Source organism: Mus caroli, unplaced genomic scaffold, assembly GCF_978045245.1.
Source record: "Mus caroli unplaced genomic scaffold, Mus_caroli_1 scaffold_4, whole genome shotgun sequence".
In the NCBI taxonomy this organism is placed as follows: Eukaryota; Metazoa; Chordata; class Mammalia; order Rodentia; family Muridae; genus Mus; species Mus caroli.
This window is the reverse complement of record NW_028227259.1, coordinates 35,571,608-35,597,198: the sequence shown is the minus strand read 5'-3', so window position 1 is coordinate 35,597,198 and position 25,591 is coordinate 35,571,608. Positions and strand designations below refer to the sequence as shown.

Genomic DNA, 25,591 nt, shown 5'->3' with positions numbered 1-25,591 from the left:
AAAATGAAAGGATTTATGGAGAAAAAAAAGACATTTAATTTGCTTTTAAGAACTGTTCTAAATTGTGCAGGGAGTATACATGTACATATACATACATGTATGTAACAACAATTCATGAAAAAAGACCATGAACTTGATAAAGAGCATGGGAGTGTGTGGAGGGAAGCTGGAAGTAACATAACTAAATTATAGTCTCAAAAAATAAAAGAAATAATCTTAAAATGAATCTATGGGGTTATATTTTTAAAATAGCCACCTCTTTCTGATCAAAGATTGATGAAGATAATAGTCCAATTTTAACCAGATTTCCCTCCTTTTAATATCCTTTAAAATGGTCCAAATCAGATTTTTAAAAAAAAAAAAAATTAAGCCAAGAAAGTGCTCGAATTATCCCATCCGGATCCTGAACTGTCACGTGCCCATTCATAACTTCTCCCCTGATTAATTATTAAGCCTGATGCTGTACAACTGAAGACTTAATTTTCAGAAGTTATTAACTGAAATATCCCACTCTTAAATTTAAGAAACGTCTTCAAGGTGCTGGGCGTGGTGGCGCATGCCTTTAATCCCAGCACTCGGGAGGCAGAGGCAGGCGGATTTCTGAATTCGAGGCCAGCCTGGTCTACAAAGTGAGTTCCAGGACAGCCAGGGCTACACAGAGAAACCCTGTCTCAAAAAACCAAAAAAAATAAAAAAAAAAAAAAAAAAAGAAACGTCTTCAATATCCTCTCACTACAGGGAGACGACTGATATTAGGATATCTTAGGCTGCCCAGATGCCCTCTCCTCACCGTGATCTGAAAAACGGATGAAATAATGTCAGGAGAGTTTTGCTGAGAACTGGCTAGTTCCATTATATAAGGAACACCACTTTGGCTTTGCTCTAGACTTGATTCTACCTCACCCCACGGTGTGTGTTCAATCCTCTACAAAGCCCTTACCTTATTTACAACGTTACTGACAGCTAGCACATTTATTTGTTTGTTTGTTTGTTTGTTTGTTTTTATACTTTGGCAAAGTTTTTTTTTCCATTTCCAGTCTTCTAAGGTAGACAAATTTGCTTACAATACAGTTGATTTTAAAGCACACAAACTTTAAGTACAAACAATGGATTTAAATCCAGCAGAAGGATAAAGGTGCCCTCAACAAAATTGACACCGAAATCTAAAGGCTGCCCACCAGACTGTAATCCTCATCCACAAAGCAGTGGGGGCCACACAGTGGGGTTTGTGGGTAACCTTAGCCCCTACCTGCTACTTAATTCACATAGCAAGAGATCTTTACAGATAACCTGCACCTGTTTAATTAACCATGTAGCATTTTCTATTATGTAATAGGATTATAAGGCCACAAGATTCCTTTAGGTCAAATCCTTTAATGATTTTAATATCACCTTCTTTTTGTTGTTGTTGTCGTCATCATCGTCGTCGTCGTTGTTGTTTCAAGACAGGGTTTCTCCATGTAGCCCTGGCTGTCCTGGAACTCACTCTGTAGACCACACTGGCCTCGAACTCAAAAATCTGCCTGCCTCTGCCTCCCAAGTGCTGGGATTAAAGGAGTGTGCCACCACTGCCTGCCTTAATATCACTTTCTAATTCTTTTGAAGTGTAAAGTGTCTTAATTGGGTTATGATTACAGATCATTTTTAAATACATCATTGTTACTTTACCAAAATTACTTATACTATCCATATCTAATATCCAAAGAAAAATCACTATATATGATATAAATAAATGAATGCTATAAAAAGCACCATCAGTCTGGCATATTTATTAATTGATCCCATAGGTATAAGTATAGGCCATAATTTTAGAGTCTATTCTGTCTCACTAAGTCGAGAACACCGCAATTACAGAGAAAACAAACATACATAGTGCAGACACCCAAGGATCATGCTAGCTCTTCAGTTAGCTGTCAGACACGAATCCTTAGTGAGGACAAAAGTCAGATCCAAGTCTTCACCAAAGGTGCTTCAAGACGCCTTCCAGTGTGGATCCCTCCTCCAAAGGCCAGAGGATGAGACTGCAACAGAGACGGAAGGAGACGATGCCCACCCTTTCTTCATAACTCTTGTTTGGCTCGAGGAGAGTAGCCGTGGGCTTCCAGATTATTTTTTAAAAAGAAAACACCTGTGGGGGGATATTTTCTGGCTGACTTGACCAACCCCATATCCAATCTAAGTTTTTCTTCAAGATACTTTCAACCTCTCTTCTCTCAGTATAATCGTCCTCAGAGTGTTCCTTGTATCTCCAATGGCATGGGTGTCTGTTTCCGCTCTGCTGATGGCTTGCAGTGACTGAGAGCGAGATGGGCTGGTGCAGTGAGAACTCTTGGAGCTACCTCGTCCAGATTCATGCTTGGCATCCCGCAGTAGTTTTTCCATGTCACCGTTATAAACACAGACGGAAGCTAAACAGTGCTCCTGTTCCTATTGCTGAACCCAGAAATGGGGTTCTCCTCCCCACTCAAAGGAACTCAAGTCTAACTACAGCAGCTTCAGCGCCAGTGGTAACCAAGAGATGGAGAGATATGAGGTCCGCCTGTCTCCTCAGGGACTAGGCCAGTCGGTGCGGGGCTCTACATCAGTCTCGGCTGTCTGACAGTGGCTGCCTGCCATTGTTTCCCAAAAGGACTATCCAACATGTGGGGTGTGTGTGTGTGTGTGTGTGTGTGTGTGTGTGTGTGTGAGAGAGAGAGAGAGAGAGAGAGAGAGAGAGAGAGAGAGACTGAGAGAGACAGAGACAGGGAGACACAGAGACAGGGATGGAAGAAGGGAGGGGGAGGAAAAGGAAGAAGAGAGAATGTATGAGCATGTATGCACATCGTCGGGGTGCTGTGATGTATGCATGAAGACCAAAGCACACCTTGCAGGAATGGGTTTTCTTCTCCCATTATGTGGATCCCAGGGATTAAACTCAGGTCTTCAGGCTTGGCAGCAGGTGGCTTTAACCCACTGAGCCATCTCATCAGTCTTTATAATACTTTTCTATATCATTTCAAGTCTGTCCCTCCCATAAGTCACCCCCACCCACCCACATGTTCAGTTACCCGTGCAAAGCACAGCTCTACTGTGGTCATAGACCCTCTCCCGGGTCCTCTCTACTGCCAGCTCCCATGGGTCTACTCAGCAGTCTTCCAGTAAGCTCCGTGCCTGGCGACAAATCCTTGTGAGCTCGGTTAGATCTCAAGGCAAACTTTCTCTAGCAGGAATTTGCTTGAGCTTCACATTGTCAGTTGGAATTCTTCTTCTCTTACACCATATATGTACTCATGAAACTTGAGAGCCTCCCCACTTCTACAACAGTTAGTCAGGAGCCGATGGATGGAGTGATGATGGCTCACCAATGACTGTCATGGAGCTATCCCTCGTCAGTATCCATTTTCTCCCATCTCATCCCCAGAGGACAACTACTTGACCACCCTTAAAGACAATTTATATCTCAAAGCCTTAAAGTCCAGTATGACTTTATCTGGAGACAGGATTATTATGAAGCTTATCAGATTAAATGGAATATACAGGTGGATCCCGGTGATAAGATTGATGTCCTTATAAAAGGAAGAGACGACACCAGAGATCTTCCACTCTCCCCTCTGCAGCCCCCAACCCCATGCACATACAAAATGAGGCTTTAATGTGGTAAAGGCCACTGACTGCTAACTACAATCACATTTGCCATGATGAGAAGTAAAAAAGAGAAGACAGACTCCAGCTCGGTGGCCATTAGAGCTGGGTGGTGAGCACACCCAACCTTGTTGTTTTTTAAATGAAAGCAACACTACGTCACCAGGGAAAAAGTGATTCAAACCACACACTGACTGTACCTTTATCTCCAGGACCTAAGGGAAGCAGCAACCTATACACCCGGGGCCTGCACCCACAGATGCTTCACAGCACAGTTGGATACATGTCTTCCCTCCCCTCCTTCAGAGCACAAGGGGAGCTCTTGGACCTGGTTCTATTCATGCCTGTGACATAGCCAGTTATGTGACCCGAAGCCAGTTGCTTTAATGCTTTGAGCTTCAATTCTCTCTACTCTAAACCAAGAATAAGAATCCCTCTTAGCTAGTGGGTGTGGTCGAGTACACCTGTATGTTAATTAATTAGTTTTTTTCAAGACAGGGTTTCTCTGTGTAGCCCTTGCTGTCCTGGAACTCACTCTGTAGACCAGGCTGGCCTCGAACTCAGAAATCTGCCTGCCTCTGCCTCCCAAGTGCTGGGACTAAAAGCGTGTGCCACCATCACTTGGTCCATACTAGCCTTTAAGAGACACCAGAGTTCCTGGGGCTTCTTCCTCTTTATCCATCCAGTGATGCTCAACCCTGTGCTACCCCAGACAGGAGATGTACATTGACCTCTGTATTTCAGGTAACTATGAGATCTGTTTTATAAGTAGGCCTCACCCAGTGTTTGGGATGCACTCATATTACAAGTGTATTAATTGTTTGAAATTCAGATTAACTGACTATCCTATGTCTGTCTTCATTTCCTAAGTCTGGCAGCTCTCATCAGAACCGTCTGCAGCTTAATTAATATGGATTGCTAGGACACATCCCAGAGTTTCTGATTTAGCAAGTCTAGGTTAGGACTACAAACAAATGTATTTCTAACAAGGGTCCAGGTCTTGCTGGTGCTACTACCCTGGTGACCATGGTTTGAGAGCCCTGTCCTGGCAGAGGCAGAGAAAGTAAAACACTAACTTCTGTGATGTCTCTCAGGCTCAGGCCTTTATCTTATTCAGTGCCCACAACATCTCGGTAAGGTTGGAAGTATTCTGTTCTCATCCTCATTTCATGGAGAAGGGAGTTGAGATTAGAGTTACAGAATAACTTGTCTAAAGTTCCATAACTGAAGGGTCTGAAGTCTATAGACAAGGAGAAAACGCAGCACCACACCGACTTCACCACCCTTCCTCCTTCCTGGGCACACTCCCCTGGATGTCCCCACAGGGGCACTGTGGAGAGACACCTCCTGTCCATCTCTGTGAACTCTGACACCTGTACTGGGTTTATATTCTTATCCCCCCTTCTCCTTCTCAGAAATCCTGGTTACCCCTGATCAACATCTCTTTCAACATGGAAAATTTGGAAAGCTTTGGTCTTTGATTTTTGCTGTGTCTCAGGCATTGCTCTTCCTGGTTTTGAATGGACAATGTGGTAAGGCTCATATAGCTGGAATATTTTACTTCCAAAACTCTGGCGAACATTTAGACACAAGCTTTGCTCCAGAGTCATTATAATCTCTGTTTACTTTGGGTGAGTTCATGTCCCCAGGGACAATGGCTGTCTTCCAGCCATTACCTCTGTATACATGTGTCCTTACTCAAACACCCAAAGAGGTAGACAATCGAGAAACCATTGCCAACCTTGGTGTTTTCCCAGTAGTTTGGGGCACAAAGGGCAAGTGAAGTTGTTCAGTGGCATCTGAGGTCAAGGAGAGTACACCAAAAACCCAGCTGCCGATGTCGTGAGCCCCATCTTTAGAATCCTCAGTAGCTCAGGGTCCCTCCCTCAGGGACCACCCTCACGGTGTCTCTCCCACACTGGTCATCACTCAGCTCTTCAACCGTCTCATGCTCCTTCCAGGTTCAGGGCCTTAGGTCATTCAGGAGGTGGGTGAGTTGGTTGTGGAACGGCAGATTCTGCGGGTTTTTCACTTGGAGGTTGCTTGCTTGAATCGCTAACCTCCTATTTTCAAATGGGTGTCTCCTTCTTTTCTTTTATACTTGTAACTGATACATAATAGTTATAAATACCCATGGAAGGACTTACAGAGACAAAGTTCGGAGCTGAGACTGAAGGAAAGACCATCCAGAGACTGCCCCACCTGGGGATCCATCCCATAAACAAACACCAAACCCAGACACTATGGCAGATGCCAACAAGGTTTTGCTGACAGGACCTTGATATAGCTGTCTCCTGTGAGGCTTTGCCAGTGCCTGGCAAATACAGAAGTGGATGCTCACAGTCATCTATTGGATGCAGCACAGGATCCCCAATGAAGGAGCTAGAGAAAGGACCCAAGGAGCTAAAGGGGTCTGCAGCCCCATAGGAGGAACAGCAATATAAACTAACAAGTACCCCCAGAGCTCCCTGGGACTAAGCCACCAATCAAAGAAAACACATGGTGGGACTCGTGTCTCTAGCTGTTATATATGTAACAGAGGATGGCCTAGTCAGCCATCAATAGGAGGAGAGACCCTTGGTTTTTCGAAGATTATATGCCCCAGAATAGGGGAATGCCAGGGGCAGGAAGCAGGAATGGGTGGTTGGGGAGCAGGGGGAGGGGAGGGGATAGAGGATTTTCGGAGAGGAAACTAGGAAAGGGGATAGCATTTGAAATGTAAATGAAGAAAATATCTAATAAAAAATAGTTATAAATAGTCAAGGGACACAATGTAACATCTCAGGCATCAGCGCAGGGGACTGGCCTATCCAGACCATTGACATTGTTCATTTCTGGCCTGTTATGCTCTTTCTGGTCCTAGCCTGAAACAGTGCTCTGTAAGGTCCCCTCGCATACCCTTGAGAACTAAGGCTCACCTTGTTTCAGCCCACCCACTCTTGATTTGTATACATTTCCTTTTGAGACCTCACTGTTACTTAGAGTTTTACAAATATTCTCTAAAACTGTGAATGGTGTGTATGGAGTGGTCTATGAGCACCTATCATAGAATCTGGCTCATGTTCCAAAGTACCAGACAGTTGTATAATGAATGGAAGAGTAATGTATAAATGGATGGATGAGTGAATGAATGAATGGATGAATGAAGACACAGCTAATGGAAGAAGACCTAAAAATAAGATACGATAGTGCAAGTGTGCCCAAACCTCCCTGTAAAACAAAGGCCCCCCTCCAAACTCTTCATGAGGGCCCTGCTTCTCAGAATTTCTTATTCTAGCTGAGAAGTGGGGATTTCCCCCTTTCAAAGCTCAGCCCTTAAGCTTCCTGGAACTCGTTTCCCACATTCTTCAAATAATCTTTACCACATAGCACTCAATAGACTGTTCAGTAAAGGTGCCAGACCACAGTCCAGCAGGAAGGCGGGCCCTGAATGACCAGCAGTGCAGTAAGCACTATTGTGGTTTCATATTACCTCAGTGAGGTGGCTTTGGTTTGCCTCAGATGTGACTCCACCCTCTGGGAGCCATCTTGCTGATCTCTTACATAAACTCCTCTAATTTCCCTTGTGGAATCCTTGTCCCGCCCCTCTCTCTGTCTGCCCACTTCTATCCTCAGATCAAGGTACCAAATATTTCTCTCTCTGGGACTCGCCCGACTGTGAGACCTTTTACCAGAGTTCTTTCTACCTTCCTGGGTCACAGCCAGGCTCCTCGATGTCCGCTTCACACCCAGGAATGTCCGGAACTAACCTTTTTGTTGTCCAGCCTCCTTTAGCTTCGTGAGCCCTCTGTCCCTCCATATTTCCTCATGGGTAACACTCATGCCGGCTTCAGAGGCAGCACAGACGCTCTTCCTGAAGGCTCTGCCTATAATTCCTGCTTGGCAAAAGCAACTGTGCTAAGGGCAGGTGCGAGGGATGTCCTAAATATGGATTTAGGAACCAGTCATAGGCTTAAACTGTCTTTTTCATTCACCTCAAGAGGAAAAGGAGAATATAATTTGAATGCTGCTTAAAACACTTTTTGATTTTGAAAAGAGCCCTTAATATGTACTTGCTTTCTTCATTGATTTTTTTTTTCATGTACACTGTGTTTTACCTGTATGGAGATCTGGAGTTACAGGCGGTTGTGAGCTGCTATGTGGGTGCTGGGAATTGAACCCAGATCCTCTGGAAGGAACAGCCAGTGCTCTTAAACAATGAGCCATCTCTCTAGCCCCCTTACTGTGTACTTTCTTGCATGCCACAGTTTCTTTTGATCCTTCTTATAGCTGTGTAATGTGATGGTGTTTATAAGCCATTTTGAGTTTTAGAAAAGAAACGACCAGGGTTATCCTTTTGCTAAGCTAGCAGTTTAAACTCCGTTAAGTCAATAGAATCTTGTCATTAAACAAGATGTTTACAGATTCCTCCTTTTAAAAAATAATAAGTTGAGTTTTCAGGGAGCAAAAAGGAGAAAAGTAGTCTGAAAACACTTCTACGGAGTCTAAGGACAAAAAAATTACTTAACAAACTACATCTTGTCACATCCAAGATACCAACTATCATCAAGACGTGCCATAGGGGCTGGAAACTACCTGACTCAGAAGTTAAGACCAATATTGCTTTTCTAGACAATCTGAGTTCAGCTCCCAGAACCCACCTCAGACAGCTCAGCACTGCCTGTAATACCTGCTCCTGGGGAACCTGGTGCCTCTGCCTCCTCGAGCACCGAAACACAAGTGCACATATCCACACACAGAGTATACATATGCGTGTAATTAAAAATAAGAATTAAAAATGTCACACTGAATAACAGGAAGCAAGCAGACGCTCTCACCTGTAGCATACCGCTGATTATTACAAGGCGCATCCAAGATGAATACATTGAATGTGGTTTCTATGAGTATTTGGTTTTACTTCTATACCTCATCATTAATCCATTTTAGAATATGGTTCCTATATAATTGGAATTGATTATTTGTAATGGGATAGATAACTGTGGGCTTAGATTATGTTTTAGCCACATGATCTACATGAGCATTAAGGAAACAACAGTTTCCAATATTCACTGCAAGCTATCAAGTGTAACAACAATTGAGGAATTTCCCTGCATGCTCTTGGCCTCACTTCTATTTTTTTTAATTATTATTATTTTTTTTTACATCCTGATTCCAGTTCCCTGTTCCACCTCTCCTCCCTGTCCTTCCCCTGACCTTCCTTCTCCCCAACCTCCCACCTATCCCTCCTTTGTTTCTCTTCAGAAAAGGGCAGGCCTCCCCTGCATATGAACCAACAATGGCATATCAAGTTGCAGTAAGACAAGGCAACTCCTCTCCTATTAAAGCTGGATGAGGCAACCCAGGAGGAGGACTGGGTCCTAAAGGCAGGCAACAGAGTCAGGGACAGCCCCGGCTCCCACTGTTAGGAGTCCCACCAGAATATTAAGCTACATAACTATAAAATATGTGTGGAGGGCATAGGTCAGTCCCATGCAGACTTCCCGGTAGGCAGTCCAGTCTCTGTGAGCCCCTATGGTCTCAGGTTAGTTGGTTTTGTGGTGTCCTTGACCACTCTGCATCTGTTTCCATCACTTGATAGGTGAAGCCTCTCTGATGACAACTGGGCTAGGCACCCATCACCCATCGATGAGTATAGCAGAATATCGTTAGGAATCCTTTCCTTAACTTTTTCCCCATCTGTATCTGATTCTATCCTAGGTCTCTGGCCCACCCAGTCTCTGGTTCCTAGCTCTCCACGCAGTGCCAGGGGTGGGTTCCGTGTCATGGCATGGATCTCAAGCTGGACCAGTCGTCACTGGTTGGCCACTCCCACAATTTACCCCAGTGTATCTTGTAGGCATGGTAAATTTTAAGTCAAAGATTTTGTGACTGGGTTGGTGTCCCAGTTTCTCTACTGGAAGTCTTTCCTGGTTACAGGAAATGGCAGGAACAGACTCATTTATTAACTACCAGCCAGGCACAGTGTTGGGTGCTAGATCTGTGTTGTCACTGGTGATTCTGATACACAAACAACTTTAGAAACTATTTCTAAACAAACGTTTATGCATGTAAGTGCATCACATGCATGCCTGGGCATCGGATATCCTGAGACTGACATCACCATTGTGAGCTACCTTGTGAGTGCTGGGAACTAAACCCAGGTCCTCTATGAGAGGCCCTGTTCTTAACTGTGGGGCCATTGCTCATGTTTATAAAGTGCAGCCACCTGGAATGATTTTTATAATCTTATGAAGCCTTAGATGGAAACCATGGTTAAAGAAAATAGAGTCAAATGTCAGCCTCACCAAGGGAGTAATGACTTCTGCTCAAAAGAACAATGCTATGCGTCTCTGTTCGAGCAATCCAATCCTGTGTCCTGTATAATGAAACAATACCCCTGGGAAAACCTCACAAAACCACTGACCCCTACCTGCTTTGGGTAGGGCTAATGCCTCTCATCAGCCAGCCATCAGCTCAACGCCAGACTGTTCACAGTCTTACACACAAACCTCCCTCCTAAGGGAAGGCTTCCCCCGGCCTCCATCCTCAGAAACTGGGAGCTACTGGGTGATGGTGGTACACGCCTTTAATCCCAGCACTCAGGAGACAGAGGCGGGTGGATCTCTGAGTTCAAGGCCAGCCTGGTCTATATGTGAGTTCCATAACAGTCAGGGCTAGTCATAAAAACCCCTCCTCAGAAAAAGAAAAAAAGAAAATGGGGCGGGGGTGAGGCAGACTGAGATCTAACCTCAAGTAAATCAGCCCTAAGATTTTTATATAAAGAGATATGACTTCATTATGGTAAAAAATAAAAATAAAAAATTCAAAACCCAACCATGACATCCCAAACAAACAAAACACCACATAGGTCTAGTTAATTTAGACATATCATAGCTTCTTTTTTTTTTTTTTTTTTTGGTTTTTCGAGACAGGGTTTCTCTGTGTAGCCCTGGCTGTTCTGGAACTCACTTTGTAGACCAGGCTGGCCTCAAACTCAGAAATCTGCCTGCCTCTGCCTCCCAGGTGCTGGGATTAAAGGCGTGTGCTACCACACCGAGCCTATTTTTTTCCTTATAAACTAGGATTGATGATATTTCCCTCCTAGGAGTGCCGGGAGAAGACAGGACCTCCTTTTAAAAAGTAGGACTTCAAAATATTTTTAAAAGCTTCTGCCCAGCTATAGAAAAGTCAGCCAGGTCAAGAGAAAACCCACAGAATGGGAGCGAATCTTTGCCAACTACATATCTGACAGAAAATTAATAGCCAGAATGTATAAAGAAAATTGCTTCAACCCAGGCATGAGTTTTGAGATGTTGGGTTGAGGTTGTCTAAGAGACTCCCAGAACTTATAGGCTATTCCTACTGCTCTCAGTTGCCCTCACCCCAACCCCGGAGATGGAAGACAAGTTCCTATTGCTAAAGACACTGTGCACGTCAGACAGTGCCCAGAGGCTGCTGAGCTGGAGCCCAGCTGAGAGCCTCCTCCCTGAGGAGGAGCCTTCATGGTATCAGAAGATGCCACGCAATCTCCCAAAGGAAGAAAACAATTCAAAAATCCAAAATCCAACCATGCCATCCCTAACAAACAAAACACCTATGAACTGTAACAATGAGCAACATGGCATGATAGCCCTAAGGGTGCAGCCATGGCACACATACCTTAGTGGTAACTAAGAGCTCTCTGGTTGGACAAACTGCTCAAGCAGGAAAGTGTGTCTGTTATTGGAAAGGTAGCCACCGCTTAGGGGCTTGGTGAAGGCATGGATACGTGGATACCTACAACTTTACTAAGTCAACATAATGCCTAACTATAATTCTAAATATTAGTCCTCATGCCAGAGATTTAGGTAAGTACAGGCTTCACCACTCATAAAGAAAAGCGATAAACAGAGACCACGACTGAAAACCATAACTAATCGAAATGCAGAGCTGTGGATGGCCTTGAGGGATACGACTTGGGGGACATTGTAAAAGAGGGGGTGCGATGATGAAAGGGGCCTGAGGATCCGGGAACTTGCTTTGCAGTTGTGTCTCACCAGTATGACTGCCTAAACACAAGCCTAACTAAGGCAAAAGCTATAGATAAACCAACGTGGATGTGGAAAACCCATCCCAACCCTACACTCAGAGCTTCCCAGGGATAGAGCACACCAACTGGTTATCTGATACCAAATAGCCCTGAAAACATACATGCAAATAGCACCATATGACCCAGCAGGCTATATTTAGGAATGTATATATATATATATATATATATATATATATATATATACACACACACACACATGTATGCTTGTAACAACAATAAATGAAAAGTGAGGCCAGAAATTTGAAAGAGAGCAATGAGGGAGTGTTTAGAGGTAGAAAAGGGGGCAGTGTGCTGTGGTTATATTATAATATCAAAAAATAAATAATGAAAAAGAAAGATTTAGAAAAACAAAACAAACACTTTTTTTCCCAGAGAAAACTTACCGGCCACCACACCATACTTCGGCCTGCCAGGAAGAAGCCTCCAACCGTACCACGATTAGTGGAAAACATGGCCTGGGGGAAAGAGGGTCAAAAACTTAACCAGAAATGCGAAGGGTTACTTTGCCAATAAAAGAGCATTCCCCTCCCACAATGAGCTCTATCTTGTAACCAGTCCACTCTCTGAAGCACTTCTCAGTCCTATCCGCCCTGCACACATGCACACGCCGCAACCCCCTGCCCCCCACACCCCCACCCCACTCCCAGCCTCAGCAGGCTCACACAAAGGAGCTCATGAATGCTCAGACAGGGAAACTGAGGCCCTAGAGCCAACTCTGCAGGTTACCTACCATGCGGTTTGGGGCAAGTCCTGGACCTGTTCACTTTGTTTTCTTTGCATGTTAAACAAGGGGAAATGGGACATTTGTGTGTGTGTGTGTGTGTCTTTCTTATGTGCATATCAAGGTGTAATGAAATATACTTTTAAAAAGTACTAAAGGGTGTGTAACTTAAATCTCAATAAAACTGTTAAGAAAAAAGGGGGGCTGGAGAGATGGCTCAGCCATTAAAGGCTTGGCTCACACCCAAAAATATAAGAAAAAAATCAAAATGTTGAAATAATGCACAGTGTAAACACGTAGTCCTACTGAAAAGACAAGATATTCAAACTCAACTCATATTTTTCCTCTCTGATATACAAGGCAACTTGCTAGAGCCATTAATTTGCAATATATTGTGACCAGGTCAGAATGAATGAGGAAAGCCCTTCTGATGGCAAGAAATACTTCGCAGAGAGGCAGTGTTCCCCAGGTTTTGAAGAAAAGGTGGGGTTTTGTTAACCTGGGGGAGATCAGGGAGGAGGGGGCAGATTTCAGACTTCAGGACTGGCAGCTTAGGGATTGAGGCGGTTCAGCACCCAGTATGTGGAGAGAGGACAACAGCGATCCTACCTAGCTTTTGAGCCTGGCCTAGGTGAATGAATGTGAAGAGGGTGAAAAACAAGACTGTATTGAGGCTCTCAAATGCCAGGCCAAAAGGAGCAGGCTTTATTCACAGACACAGGGAGCCACTGAAGTCTTGAAAGGAGACAAATGGCCTATATACTCCAACACAGAATGAGCACAGCCTCTCTCACAGCTCCTCTGGAATCTCTGAACCTGCAGTCATTCCTGACCCAGCCTCTGGCTCAGTGCCACTGGCCTGGCTTCAAGGTCTCTTCCTTCTCTCTCTCTCTCTCTCTCTCTCTCTCTCTCTCTCTCTCTCTCTCTCTCTCTCTCTCTCTCTCTCTCTGTCTCTCTCTCTCCCCCTCCCTCCCTCCCTCCCTCCCTTCCTCCTTCCCTCCTTCCCTCCCTCCCTTGCCCCTTTGTCCAGACTCTTGTTAATGACTGATAGTGGCTTTTCTCTTATCAATGGTCCAAAGAAATTAACCTCTGATGTCATTTCTGCAGCAAACACATCCACAGCAGAAATACCACTCTTACAGGTGCTCAGACTGCACCAGTGGCTTGGAATCCTTTGGGAAATAAGGCTTTTATGCATCCAACCCATGGACAAGGATTTATTGAGCATCTCTGTGTGTAGTGGAGTACCAGGGAGAGCACTCAAGTCTTTCTTTCCTGGCAGTGTGTCCTTCCTCCCACAAGACATACTCTGAAGACTCGGTAGTCTTCCTGGGAATGGCATCATGGCAAAGGAACAGAGAAGGCAGCTGACACTGAGGCGGGAATAAATACTAAAAGGGTCATACTCTAGAAACTGACTGGGGAATGATCACTCTTAAGATAATTCTAGCTGGGCAGTGGTGGCGCACGCCTTTAATCCCAGCACTTGGGAGGCAGAGGCAGGCAGATTTCTGAGTTCGAAGCCAGCCTTGTGTACAGAGTGAGTTCCAGGACAGTCAGGGTTATACAGAGAAACCCTGTCTCGAAAAACCAAAATAATAATAATAATAATAAAGATAATTTTAAAGTTAGAAACCAAGGAAAGAAACGTCCACCCAACAATAACAAGACCAGAGATCAGCACCTAGAACTACAATCATCTCAAACCCAGACTCCTACACAGCAGTGTAAAATCACAATAACAGGCAGGACAATGTGTCTTCACTGCAGCCCTGTAGCCTATCCACAGGAGGCCTGAGAAACATAGCACAGCTAACCCAAAAGCCAAGGGCTTCAAAGTGGCCTTTAAAAATATGTTAGAGGTCCTAACAGAAAAAAGAAGGACAAGCCCGTTAAAGAAATCTATGAAGCACAAACAGTGAAGTGAAGAAAATAGTTCAAGACTTGCAAGTGGAAATAGAATTGATTAAAAAAAAAAATCCAAACTGAGGGAAAACTGGAAATGAGAAATTTAGGAACTCAGAGGCAAGTCTCACCAACAGAATGCAAAAGATGGAAGAGAGACTCTCAGGCACTGAAGGTGGGATAAAAGAAATGGATACCTTGGTTAAAGAAAATGTTAAATCTAAAACAAAACCAAAGTGGGGCAAATAAGCAGGCACAAAACATCCAGAAAATCTGGGACACTATGAAAAGACCAAACTATGAATAATAGGAGTAGAGGAAGGAAAAAGAAAGCCCAGGTCAAATACACAGAAAATATTTTTAACAAAATTATAGAAGAAAATTTCCCTAACCTAAAGAAGGGGGCACCTATCAAGGTACAAGAAGAGTATAGAACACTAAATACACTTGACTAGAAAAAGATTCCCCTTGGCACTTAATAATTAAAACACTAAACATACAGAACAAAAAAAGAATATTAAAAGCTGCAAGTGAAAAAGACCATAAAAAATATAAAGGCAGACCTATTACAATGATATCTGACTTTTCAATGGATACTCTAAAAGCCAGAAGGGTATGGACAGATATTAAAGAAGTTCTGAGAGACCCACAGATGCCAGCACATACATAGCAAAACATCACAGCAGATGGAGAAAGAAAGATGTTTCATGGTAAAAACCAAATTTAGTAGTATCTATCTATGAATCCAGCTCTACAGGAGCTAAAAAGAAAACTTAAACCTGAAGAGGGTAACCACAAGAAAACAAAACAAAACAAAAAACCCACACCACAACAACAAAATAATGGAAATCAACAAACACTGCTCACACAGTGTTTGCTCTCAGCAGCATGGTCTTAATTCCCTAAGAAAAAGACACAGACCAATATTTGCTGTATCAAAGAAACACCATAACATCAAGAATAGACATTGCCTCAAGGTAAAAGGATGGAAAAAGATATTTCAAGCAAACGGAGCTAAGAAGCAAGAGTGTACAGCCATTTTAGTACTGGAAAACTAGACTTCAGAGCAAAACTAACCAGAAGAGAAGAGAAGAGAAGGTCACTACATACTTGTCAAAGAAAATTCCACCAAGAGGATGTTGCAATTCTTAGCATCTATGCATTAAAAACAAGGGCACCCAAGTTTGTAAAAGATATACTGTTATAGCTTAAATCCCATATTAACCCTCACATGGTGATAGTAGGTGATTACAGTATTCCACTCTCATCAGTAGACAGATCATCAAGGCATAAACCAAATAGAGAAATGCTGGGGCTAACTGACGTCACCAGATGGACCTAACAGAAACTTACACAATACTTCACCCACACACAGAAGAACATGCTTTCTTCTCAGTGGCTCAAGGAACTTTCTCCAAAATTGACCACATGCTTAGACATGAAGGAAGACACAACAGATACAAGAAAATTGAAATAGCTCCCCATATCCTATCTGACCACCATTAATTAAGGCTGGATATCAACAACAACAGAAACAATAAAAAGTTTACAGACTCATGGAAACAAACAATTCACTACCGAATGAAAAGTGAACGAAGAAAGAAATGAAAGACTTTCTAGAAATGAATGAGAATGACGTCACAGGATACCCAAGCCTATGAGACAGGATGAAGAAGGCTCTAAAAGGTGAGTTTACAGCACTAAGTGCCTACATCAAAAAAAAAGGAGAAAGTTCATATTAGGAACTCTGGAACAGAGAGAGAGAGAGAGAGAGAGAGAGAGAGAGAGAGAGAGAGAGAGAGAGAACACCCAAAAGGAACCAAAAGTAATAGATGGCAAGATATAATCAAACTCAGGGCTGAAATCAGTAAAATGGAAAGAAAAGAATCAATGGAACAAGGAGTTGGTTCTTTGATAAAAATCAATAAGATTGACAGACCTTTATTCAAAATAATTAAAGATTGAAAGAGAATATCTTAATTAACCAAATCAGAGGCAGAAAGGGCAATATAACAACAGACACTGAGAGAATCCAGAGAATCATAAGGTTGTACTTTAAAAACCTATACTCCACCAAATTGGGAAATCTAAAAGAAATGGACATTTTTGATACATACCACCTACCAAAGGTAAATCAAGTTCAGATTTTAAAAAAATTAAACAGACCTATAATCCCTAGTTAATGGAAGCCGTCATTAAATGTCTCCCAACCCCAAAACAAAACGAATCAAAACAAAAACCCAAGGACAAATGGTTTTAGTGCAGAAGACTTTTAAAGAAGAGTTAATGCCAACACTCCTCAAATTATTCCATGAAATAGAAACAGAAAAACATTGCCCAACTCATTTTATGAGGTCACAGTCACTCTGATACCCAAACCACACAAAGACCCAACCAAAAAAGAGAATTACAGACCAATTTTTCTTATGAACCTAGATGCAGAAATTCTCAATGAAATACTTGTAAACTGAATCCAAGAACCCATCAAAAAGATCATTCACCATGATCAGGTAGGCTTCAGCCCAGAGATAGTATGACATATGTAAATCTATAAATGAAACCATATAAACAAACTGAAAGACAAAAAACATGCAATCGTGTGGAAAGAAGTGTTAGTGCACTGTGTAAAAGTGTTCACCTGTCAATTAAAAAAAAAAAAAAAACTTTGGCCAATGAACTGAGGCAGGAAATAGGGGGTGGGAGTTCTGGTAGAATGAGAGAGAGAGAAAGAAAGTGAGAGAGGCAGAGAGAGAGAGGGAAGGAGGGAGGGAAAGAGGGAGGGAGGAAGGGAAAGAGGGAGGGAGGGAGGGAAAGAGGGAGGGAGGGAGGGAGGGAGGGAGGGAGGGAGGGAGGGAGGGAAAGAGGGAGGGAGGGAGGGAGGGAGGGAGGGAGGGAGGGAGGGAGGGAGGGAGGGAGGGAGGGAAACTCTGGGAAATAGCAGGGGGAAGATTCTTCTGGACAGAAAGGAAGGTGGTCTGCATAAGCCTGAGGAGAGGTAACTAGCCAGTAGAAGTTAGACTAGAACATACTGGATTGTTGAGATATGAGCTAGTCAGGAAGCAGAGCCAAGGTTATTGACCTAAGCATTTACTAATAAATAATTAGTCTCAGAGTCATTAATTCTGGGAACAAAGAGCTTAGGAGGAAAAGCCCAGAGTTACATTACCATCTCATTGCGTGCAGGAAAGACCTTTGACAAAATCCAATGCCCCTCCATGATAAGAGTCCTATAGAGATTAGGGATACAAGGGACACACCTCAACATAATAAAGGCAGTTCACAGCAAGTTCACAGTCAACATCAACAAAAATAGAGAGAAACTCAAAGCAGCTCCACTAAGGTCAGGAGCCAGAAAAAGGATGTTTACTCTCGCCATATCTATTCGATACAGCGCCTGAAGTCTTAGCATAAGTCAACTAAAGAAGATCAAGGGGATACAAACTGGAAAGAAGAAGTCAACTTATCTCTAGTTGCAGAAAATCTAATAGTATATATAAGTGACCTAAAACTTCCACCAGGAAACTCCTACAGCTGAAAAACTCTTTCAGTAAAAGTAGCAGAATACAAAGTTAACTTTACAAAATCAGTAGCCTTCCTATATACAAATAACGAAAGGACTGAGAAACAAGTCAAAGAAATAACACCTTTCACGACAGCCTGAAAGAATATAAAATATCTTGGGGTAGTTCTAACCAAGCAAACAGAAGACTGTTTGTACAGTAAAAATGCTATGACCCTGACAAAGTAAACTGAAGAAGGACCAGAAGTTAGAAAGAATCACTAGGAGTAAAGCAGCAAAAATGGCCACCCTACAAGAAGCAATGTACAGGTTCAACACCAGCCCCATAGACTTCCAACACAGTTCTTCACACAACTTGAAAGGGCAACTTTCAGCTCCCTAGGGAACACACAAAATACCCAGGATAGCTAAACCAATCCTGAATGATAAAAGAATTGCTGTGGTATCACATTTCAGGTTCTATACTCCAGAGTATTAGTAGTTTAAAAAATAATAATGGTATTGGCACAAAAACAGACACACTGGTCAATGGAATCAAATCAAAGACAGGACCATACTCTATAGACGCCTGATTTTTTTTTTAATAGAGAAACCAGAAATACAAACTGGAGAAAATGCAGAATCTTCAACAAATGGTGCTGTTCAAAGTGAGTGGCTGTATGCAGAAGAATGCAAATAGATCCATATTTATCACCCTGCACAAAACTCAACTCTAAAGGAAAGACCTCAACATAAAGCCAGACACACTGAACCTAATAGATTAGAAAGTGGGGAATAGTCTTGGACTCACTGGCACAAGAAAAGACTTTCTACGCATAACTCTTAGTGCACAGGCACTAAGAACTCCAGTTGACAAATGGCACCTCATGAAACCGAAGAGCTTCTGTATAGCAAAGGACACCGTCAGTCGGACAGAGCAGCAGCCTACAGAATAGGGAAATATTTTTTACCAAGTACACATCTGATAGAGGTCTACCATCATCCAAAATATATAACAACCCAAGGGCTGAGGAGATAATTCAGTAGTTAAGAGCACCAGCTGCTCTTCCAGAGGATCCGGGTTCAACTCCCAGCACCCACATGACAGCTCACAGCTGTCTGTAGCTCCAGTTCCTGGGGATCTGCTACCCTCACACATTGTACATGCAGGCAAAACACCAGTGCACATAAAAACATACTTTAATTTTAAAAAAGCAAACCAAGAAACTGGAGAAAAAACATTTAAAAGAGGGGAGGGGGGTTTTCAGGTCAAAACAGAGAATGTTCAGAGAAGGAAACACGAACAACTGAGGAGCAGTGAAAGAAATATGTAGCATGCTTAGTCATGGGGAAATGCAAATCAAAACTGTTTTGAGATTTCATCTTACACTAATCTGAATGTCCAAAACCAAAAACAGCTCATGCTGGAGAGGATTTGGAATACAGGGAACACTCCTCCATCACTGGTGAAATGCAAATTTGTACAGTCACCATAGAAATCAGTGTGGTGGTGGTTCATGACAAAGATAGGAATCAACCTACTTCAAAACTAGCTATACCACTCTTGGGCAGATACATAAAGGATGTTCCAATCCTAATACAGAGACACTTGCTCAACTGTGTTCAGTGCTATTCTATTCATAAGAGCCAGAAACCGGAAACGACCCAGAAGTCAATCAAAAGATGAATGGATAAAGGAAACTTGGTACATCACCAATCAAATATTATTTAACCATTATAAAAAACGAAGTCGAGGCTGGAGAGATGGTTCAGCAGTTAAGAGCATGGACTGCTCTTCCAGAGGTCCTGAGTTCAATTCCCAGCAACCACATGGTGGCTCACAACCATCTGTAATGGTATCTGATGCCTTCTTCTGGTGTGTCTGAAGACAGCTACAGTGTACTAGTCATGTATATATATATATATATATATATATATATATATATATAAAATAAATAAAATCTTTTAAAAAATAATAAGTAAATAAATAAAGTCACAAATTTGCAGGTAAATGGATAAAACTAGAAAAAATAATCCTGAGTAGGGTAACCGAGACCCAGAGATGCAAATATCATATACATTTGTTTCTATGTGGATATTAGTTGTTAAGTCATTGACAAGCATGCTACAGTTTGCTTGACTATAGAAGTTGGGTGGAGAGGAAAGGACTGTGGGAAAGGGAGGCGTCTTCCTCGGGAGGAAGAATAGAATAGACAGTGATAGATGGAAGGTTGGAGCCGGGACTGGAGTGGGAAGGTCTAACAGGAAGTTGGAAGGAAGAAGGGGACAAGGGAGAAACAGCTAAAACTAAGAGCCATTTGAGGGGTCATATGAAAACCTAGCACAGTAGAAACTTCCTAAAATACATACAAAAATGAAGGTTATCTAGACGAAATCACCAAATAACAGGTCAACTATTAGGCTGTCTTAAAGCCTCCTCTGCCAGCAAAAATAAACTATTATTTTTCAATTTAGCCTCAGGCAGATTCTTAGAATCAGGGCAGAAAACCACCACATTATCAAAATTTCACAAGAACAGTCTCCAGCCCAGTTGCTACTATTGTTCCTCTCTGAGACCTCTTGAGAAGGATCCCCACCCTCTGCACTATTGTGTCATAACGTAGTCCAGAGACACCTATATCATCCATCTGATTCACTAAATATCACACTGGCCCACCGTGCTGATGGCCTTATGCTGAGTGGACCAAGTGATCAGGAAGTAGTAACCACTTCAGACTGAGGCATGTGCACATCAGAGGATGGAGAATATCCAAGCAAAATTCAAGAGGCCACTACCTCCGTGAAACTTCCAGGAGTTCAGCGGGATGGGGCACATAGAGATAGTCCTTTCCTAAGGTTAAAGATTACGTTATTGCACCTGACCCCACCCACTACTAAGACCTTAGCACAATGCTTAGTGGGCTTATTTGGATTCTGAAGACAGCACATTCCTCACTTGGGTGTGTTACTCCAGCCCATATACCAAATGACTCTAGCTTTGAAACTGCTACCTTCGAATGGGACCTGGAACAAGGAAGAGGTCCAGCTCTTCCAGCTGACGCACAGAGAGGATCCTGGGGATTTTAAATTACGGTAATCTGCAGACAATTAGTCTCCCTTTGAAAGACAGCTCTTGGCTTGCTATTGGACCTTCATGGAAACTGAATGTTTGACAGAGGTCCATCAAATCACCACGTGACCTCAGCTGCCCGGCAAGAGCTGGGTATTAGCTGACCCATTAAGCCACATGGTATAATGTGTACAACAGAGAGAGGCAGAACTCTGAGAGAAAAAAAGGAAGGAAACGAGCCAGGGTGTTGGCCCTCAGAGTGGAAGACTCATGTGTACCAGTCATGTTCGGTGGAACCTACACAGATCACAATCAAGTGACATGTAAGAAACTGAGAAGCTGAGGGTGTGGGGTTTGAGATGGTACCAGGAAGGGTTTTTTTTTTCCCTCCTCCAGGCTGTCCAGAAATGGAAGCTGGACCCCAGGAGAAACTTTCTGCTGAGATATTCAAGGTAAAACTGTGGGCAAATCTCGAAAATTCTTTTGTCAAAAGTTTAATGAAGAGATATATGATTGTAGGATGAAGAGGATTGAGGCCAGCAAGGGCTAAGCCTATGTTCATGCAAACCCATGAGGAAAGAAGAAACAGAGGACACGGGAACAGCACTGTCCCTTCAATGGTGGGGAAGGAACAGTGGAGGCGGTTTTCCAAGAAGGCAGTGTCTTGACGTGGAGAAAGGAAGAATAGCACAGGCTTTACATCGTACGCTCTGAGTTCTAAACATCCCCGCTCTGGTACTGATTCATCTAGATGACCTCTGGTTACACATTCTTCCCCCCATTAATAAAATGAAAAGGTTGGGTTCCCCCAGAGACTGTTCCAATTCAAGCATTCAACGATGCTATTAACTGAAAGGCCTTTCCAACTCCTGTAGCAAAGATCTTATTGGTTTAAATAACAAAAGTCTGAAAGACAAGCAGTCATCTGATTCGGTGTCTGGGGAGATGGCTCAGAGGTTAAAAGCACTGGCTGGGGCGTGGTGGCGCACGCCTTTAATCCCAGCACTTGGGAGGCAGAGGCAGGTGAATTTCTGAGTTCAAGGCCAGCCTACAGGTCTACAGAGTGAGTTCCAGGACAGCCAGGACTATACAGAGAAACCCTGTCTTGAAAAACCAAAAAAAATAAATTAAAATTAAAAAAGTACTGGCTGGCCTTTCAGAGGACCCAGGTTTAATTCCCAGCACCCATATGGCAGCTCACAACTGTCTGTAACTCCAATTCTGTGTGATCTGATGCCTTCTTCTGGACCCTTAGGACACTGAACACATTGGAACAGACATGCAGGCAACACACCTGTATACACAGTATAATAAACTACTAATAATAAATTTTTGAAAAGAGAACAAAATAGACCTGATAGTAGGTGCTTTGGATTTTGTGGGTTCTCTATCACATAATTTTATTTTGCCTTATTCTATTATGTGTATAACCCTCTAAAAGTGTAGAAGTTATTCTTGGCTTATGAGCCATATAAAAATGGGCTGTGGCCCAACATTTAGCCATTGGGCTATAGTTCTTAACAACTCTAGTTGGGGTTGTTAGCATCTCCCAGCAAGAATAATGATGGGAGATGCTAACTTAAGTGATTAAGTGATACTTAACTCAGTGATTCAACTTAAGCGGCTATAAAACCCCCTGAAGAAGCAATGTGAGATAGTGAGGGAAAAGAGAAATGAATATCCAACAAGGAATGGCCCAAAACTCAAAGATAATCAATGAGGAAGCAAAGCTGACCTAAACTGACTACTGTTGGGATGGATGAGGCTGGAGATGGAGGAGCGTTAGCTGTGGGTGGTTTTCTAAGGCAGCACAAGGGGCTTGGGTTAGTCTCTGCAGCCCAGAAATCACTCAGAAGCCAGTGTATCCATCCTTAGATCAAGCCACCTTAACACTTCAATAGGAAAAAGAGGAGTGGTAAATGAGCAAGGTCCAGAGGCACTAGCTAATGGAAGAAGATTGAACATAGACCAATACTAACAGGCTCATTAAGTAGCATTTTAACAGGACAAGTGACATTGAATCACAGATATTTCAAAAGTGCAAACACCATAAGAAATGTAAACACTTGCAGGATTACTGGGAAGGCCAAGAGAAGCTGGGATAAGAGCACTGAGTGATCAGTGCATTCTGGGAAAGGGGCCGACTGGTATGGCTAGCAGATCTTGGCTCCAGTATCTATCAACATGAATTGGAGGGCGAAGGCAGAGAGCAAGCGTTATGCTTGAAGGTCTAGGCAAGGATCAGGACACCTAAGTTCCTGGAACAGTCCCGAGGATTGCAAAATCTGAGGCAACTCACAACCACCTGTGACTTCAAGTTCCTCGTGTGTGAAACTGTAACTGGCATTCCTGTCTTCCCAGTCCTGTGACTTTTTGTGTGAAGGTGTATTGTCCAGCTCACTGTTGCTGCCCATCTTATTTGAAGATACAAGAACTATCCAGGGCATGGATCACACACCCTGGAAGGTGAATGGCAGAAGCTTAAGAGATATTCCTAGACTCATAAAGACCTTTCAGACTCAACTCTCAATATTTGGAGGAGGGGCTCCTAGGCATAGATATAAGCACGTCTATTTCAGACATGGATGACCAGAGGCTGTGGGAAGTTCACTCTGCATTAGTTCAATCACAGGAGAGCAGTAGTCGAGGTGCCTATGCTAGACACTTGCTACTGTTAAGGAAGCCAGGTATACTGATGAAGCGTCTGCCCCACAGGTCCCATGCAAGTGACACTTGGGGAGCCTTTCTGTTACGTGTGATTTATACAATTCTTTTTGAAAATAAAAAAAAAAATCCATGTTTCCTTTTACTCTCTGATGCAGCTCTGTCAGTGAAAGGGTTAATGCCCGCCATCCTTCCCTAACTCCAGCTTCTTCCACACTTCAGCCTTTAGAGGTAACTGAAATGCTTGCACACTTTGCCCAGCTGTTAGGTGTGCCAGCATCATAAATGAACTTTCCAAGTTCCAGGCTTTGAAGAACAAGTTTCTCTGGTTTGGTGTGTCCCCAGAGTCCCAAGAGGAGAGAGATATAAACTTCCCTCTTCCTGAGACCAGTTCACTCTCTGTTCACCTGCTCCTTCCTCATCTCTAACTCCAGATGGCCTCTATAATTCCACCATGCAAGACCTCTGGATTACCCTTCCCCAGAAGGGGGCATTGGTCAGCCATAGGCTGCCCCAAGCACCTGCAGTCTGCAGAGGTGATGACTTCCTGGCTCTCAGCTGTTTCTTTCCCATTGGAAAGTGGATAATTAAGAGGTCAGACAATGCTGCTCCAAGTTGCCTTTCCTGCCCTCACATTCTATCCTAGCCTCTGTGGCCCCATACTTTCCCCCTCAGCCCAGGATCTTCCAGGGCCTTTCTGACAGGCTCCCTTGGGCATCCTCTACCTTCCGACACACAGGCCTCCTGTACCCTGAACTCTTCCTCAGCGTTCCCGGGACATCTCCACTGTAAGCCCATCCTGCCCCTTTGTGGCTCAGGGAAACCATGGCATTTTTGTGTGTCCTCTCATGCCACACAGTCGCCCTGGCCTCTCCAGCCCGTGCCCAGGACCCACACATACCCACAGCCCGACAGCCATCACCACCACGAAGTAGATGACGATGACTGAGATGTCAGCCGCATTGCGAATGCGCTCGTAGGACGGGATGGGTTCATCGGTGGCAGTAACCGCGGGGCTCAAGGTGCTACTGTCCATGGCGGTGGCGACGAGTCCCTCTCGGCTCACAGGCTCACCGGGGCCACTCACTCCTTATACTGCTTTTGAGTTAATGATCAGCCCCGAGGGAGGGCACCCGCGACAGTGGGGCTGCGCGGCAGGAACGCTGGGCCCCTGTGCTGCTGCGCTGCACCGCACCGTCGGGAAGCAGCTCCTAGGTGTGCAGTGCCTTAAGAAGACCGAGCAAAGCTCATGGGCGCCTGGTCGGCAGGTAAAGTCTGTTCTGTGAGCAGGGAGGGGCCTGCTAAGGGGTGGTGACTGCCTGGCACAAAAGTCCTCTGTGTTCCCGCAGTGGGCACCTCGAACAGTTGCCACGCCTGGTCTGCCACGGAGTCCCACGTGAGGCAGAAAAGAAGTTGCTACACAGAGGGATCAGAGGCACCCGGAGCCAAGCATCTATAGGCTGGGGCCCGTCTGCGGCAGGTGCTTTTGTGCAGACCTGGCATCTCTGTGGACTGCCGTCTCTGTGAAAGAGGACTGCAGGACTTCTCAGAGAACTCAGCCAAGTTCTTGGTCTCCTGGAGAAATGTTCAGGGGGATGAGATTGCTGGACGGTGCTGGGTTCGGAAAGCCAGTACAAATCTCTTGACCACCGGCATCACAGACACCCATTACTGACTTCTCTACAGCATTCGATCCCTAGAAACAGTGCAATTCCCCCGTAAGAGCAATTGTGGGAGATACCCACTGCGAGAGCACAGAAAGAACAACAACCACCTGCAGCCTGGGAGAAGGGGTCCCACCACTGCCATTCCTTTGTCCTGTGTCTTCACTGAAGTGATTCAACCAACCGTGGATGGAAAGAGTTTTGTACTGAACTTGTACCAACTATTTCCCTTGTGATTCTCTAAACAATACAGTATGGTGATGTTCATAGCTTGCATGCTGTGGTGTTACAAGTAACCTAGAAATGATTTAAAGCACATGAGAAGATATGTGGGTTGTATGTGTGTATATATAATTATGCCATTGTATGTAAAAGACAT

General features: G+C 43.7%; 1 protein-coding gene across 1 annotated transcript in view; it reads right to left on the bottom strand.

Moving 5' to 3' along the window:
* Window positions 1-24,822, bottom strand: part of Slc5a1 (solute carrier family 5 member 1) — a 62,160-nt gene extending 37,338 nt beyond the window's left edge. The window contains exons 1-2 of the mRNA XM_021162101.3: window positions 24,450-24,822; window positions 12,073-12,144 (exon numbers count right to left, since the gene is read on the bottom strand). Coding sequence (XP_021017760.1) covers window positions 12,073-12,144; window positions 24,450-24,584 — 207 coding nt within the window. The 5' untranslated portion in view covers window positions 24,585-24,822. The remainder of the gene's footprint in view (window positions 1-12,072; window positions 12,145-24,449) is intronic.
* Window positions 24,823-25,591: the final 769 nt, after the last annotated feature.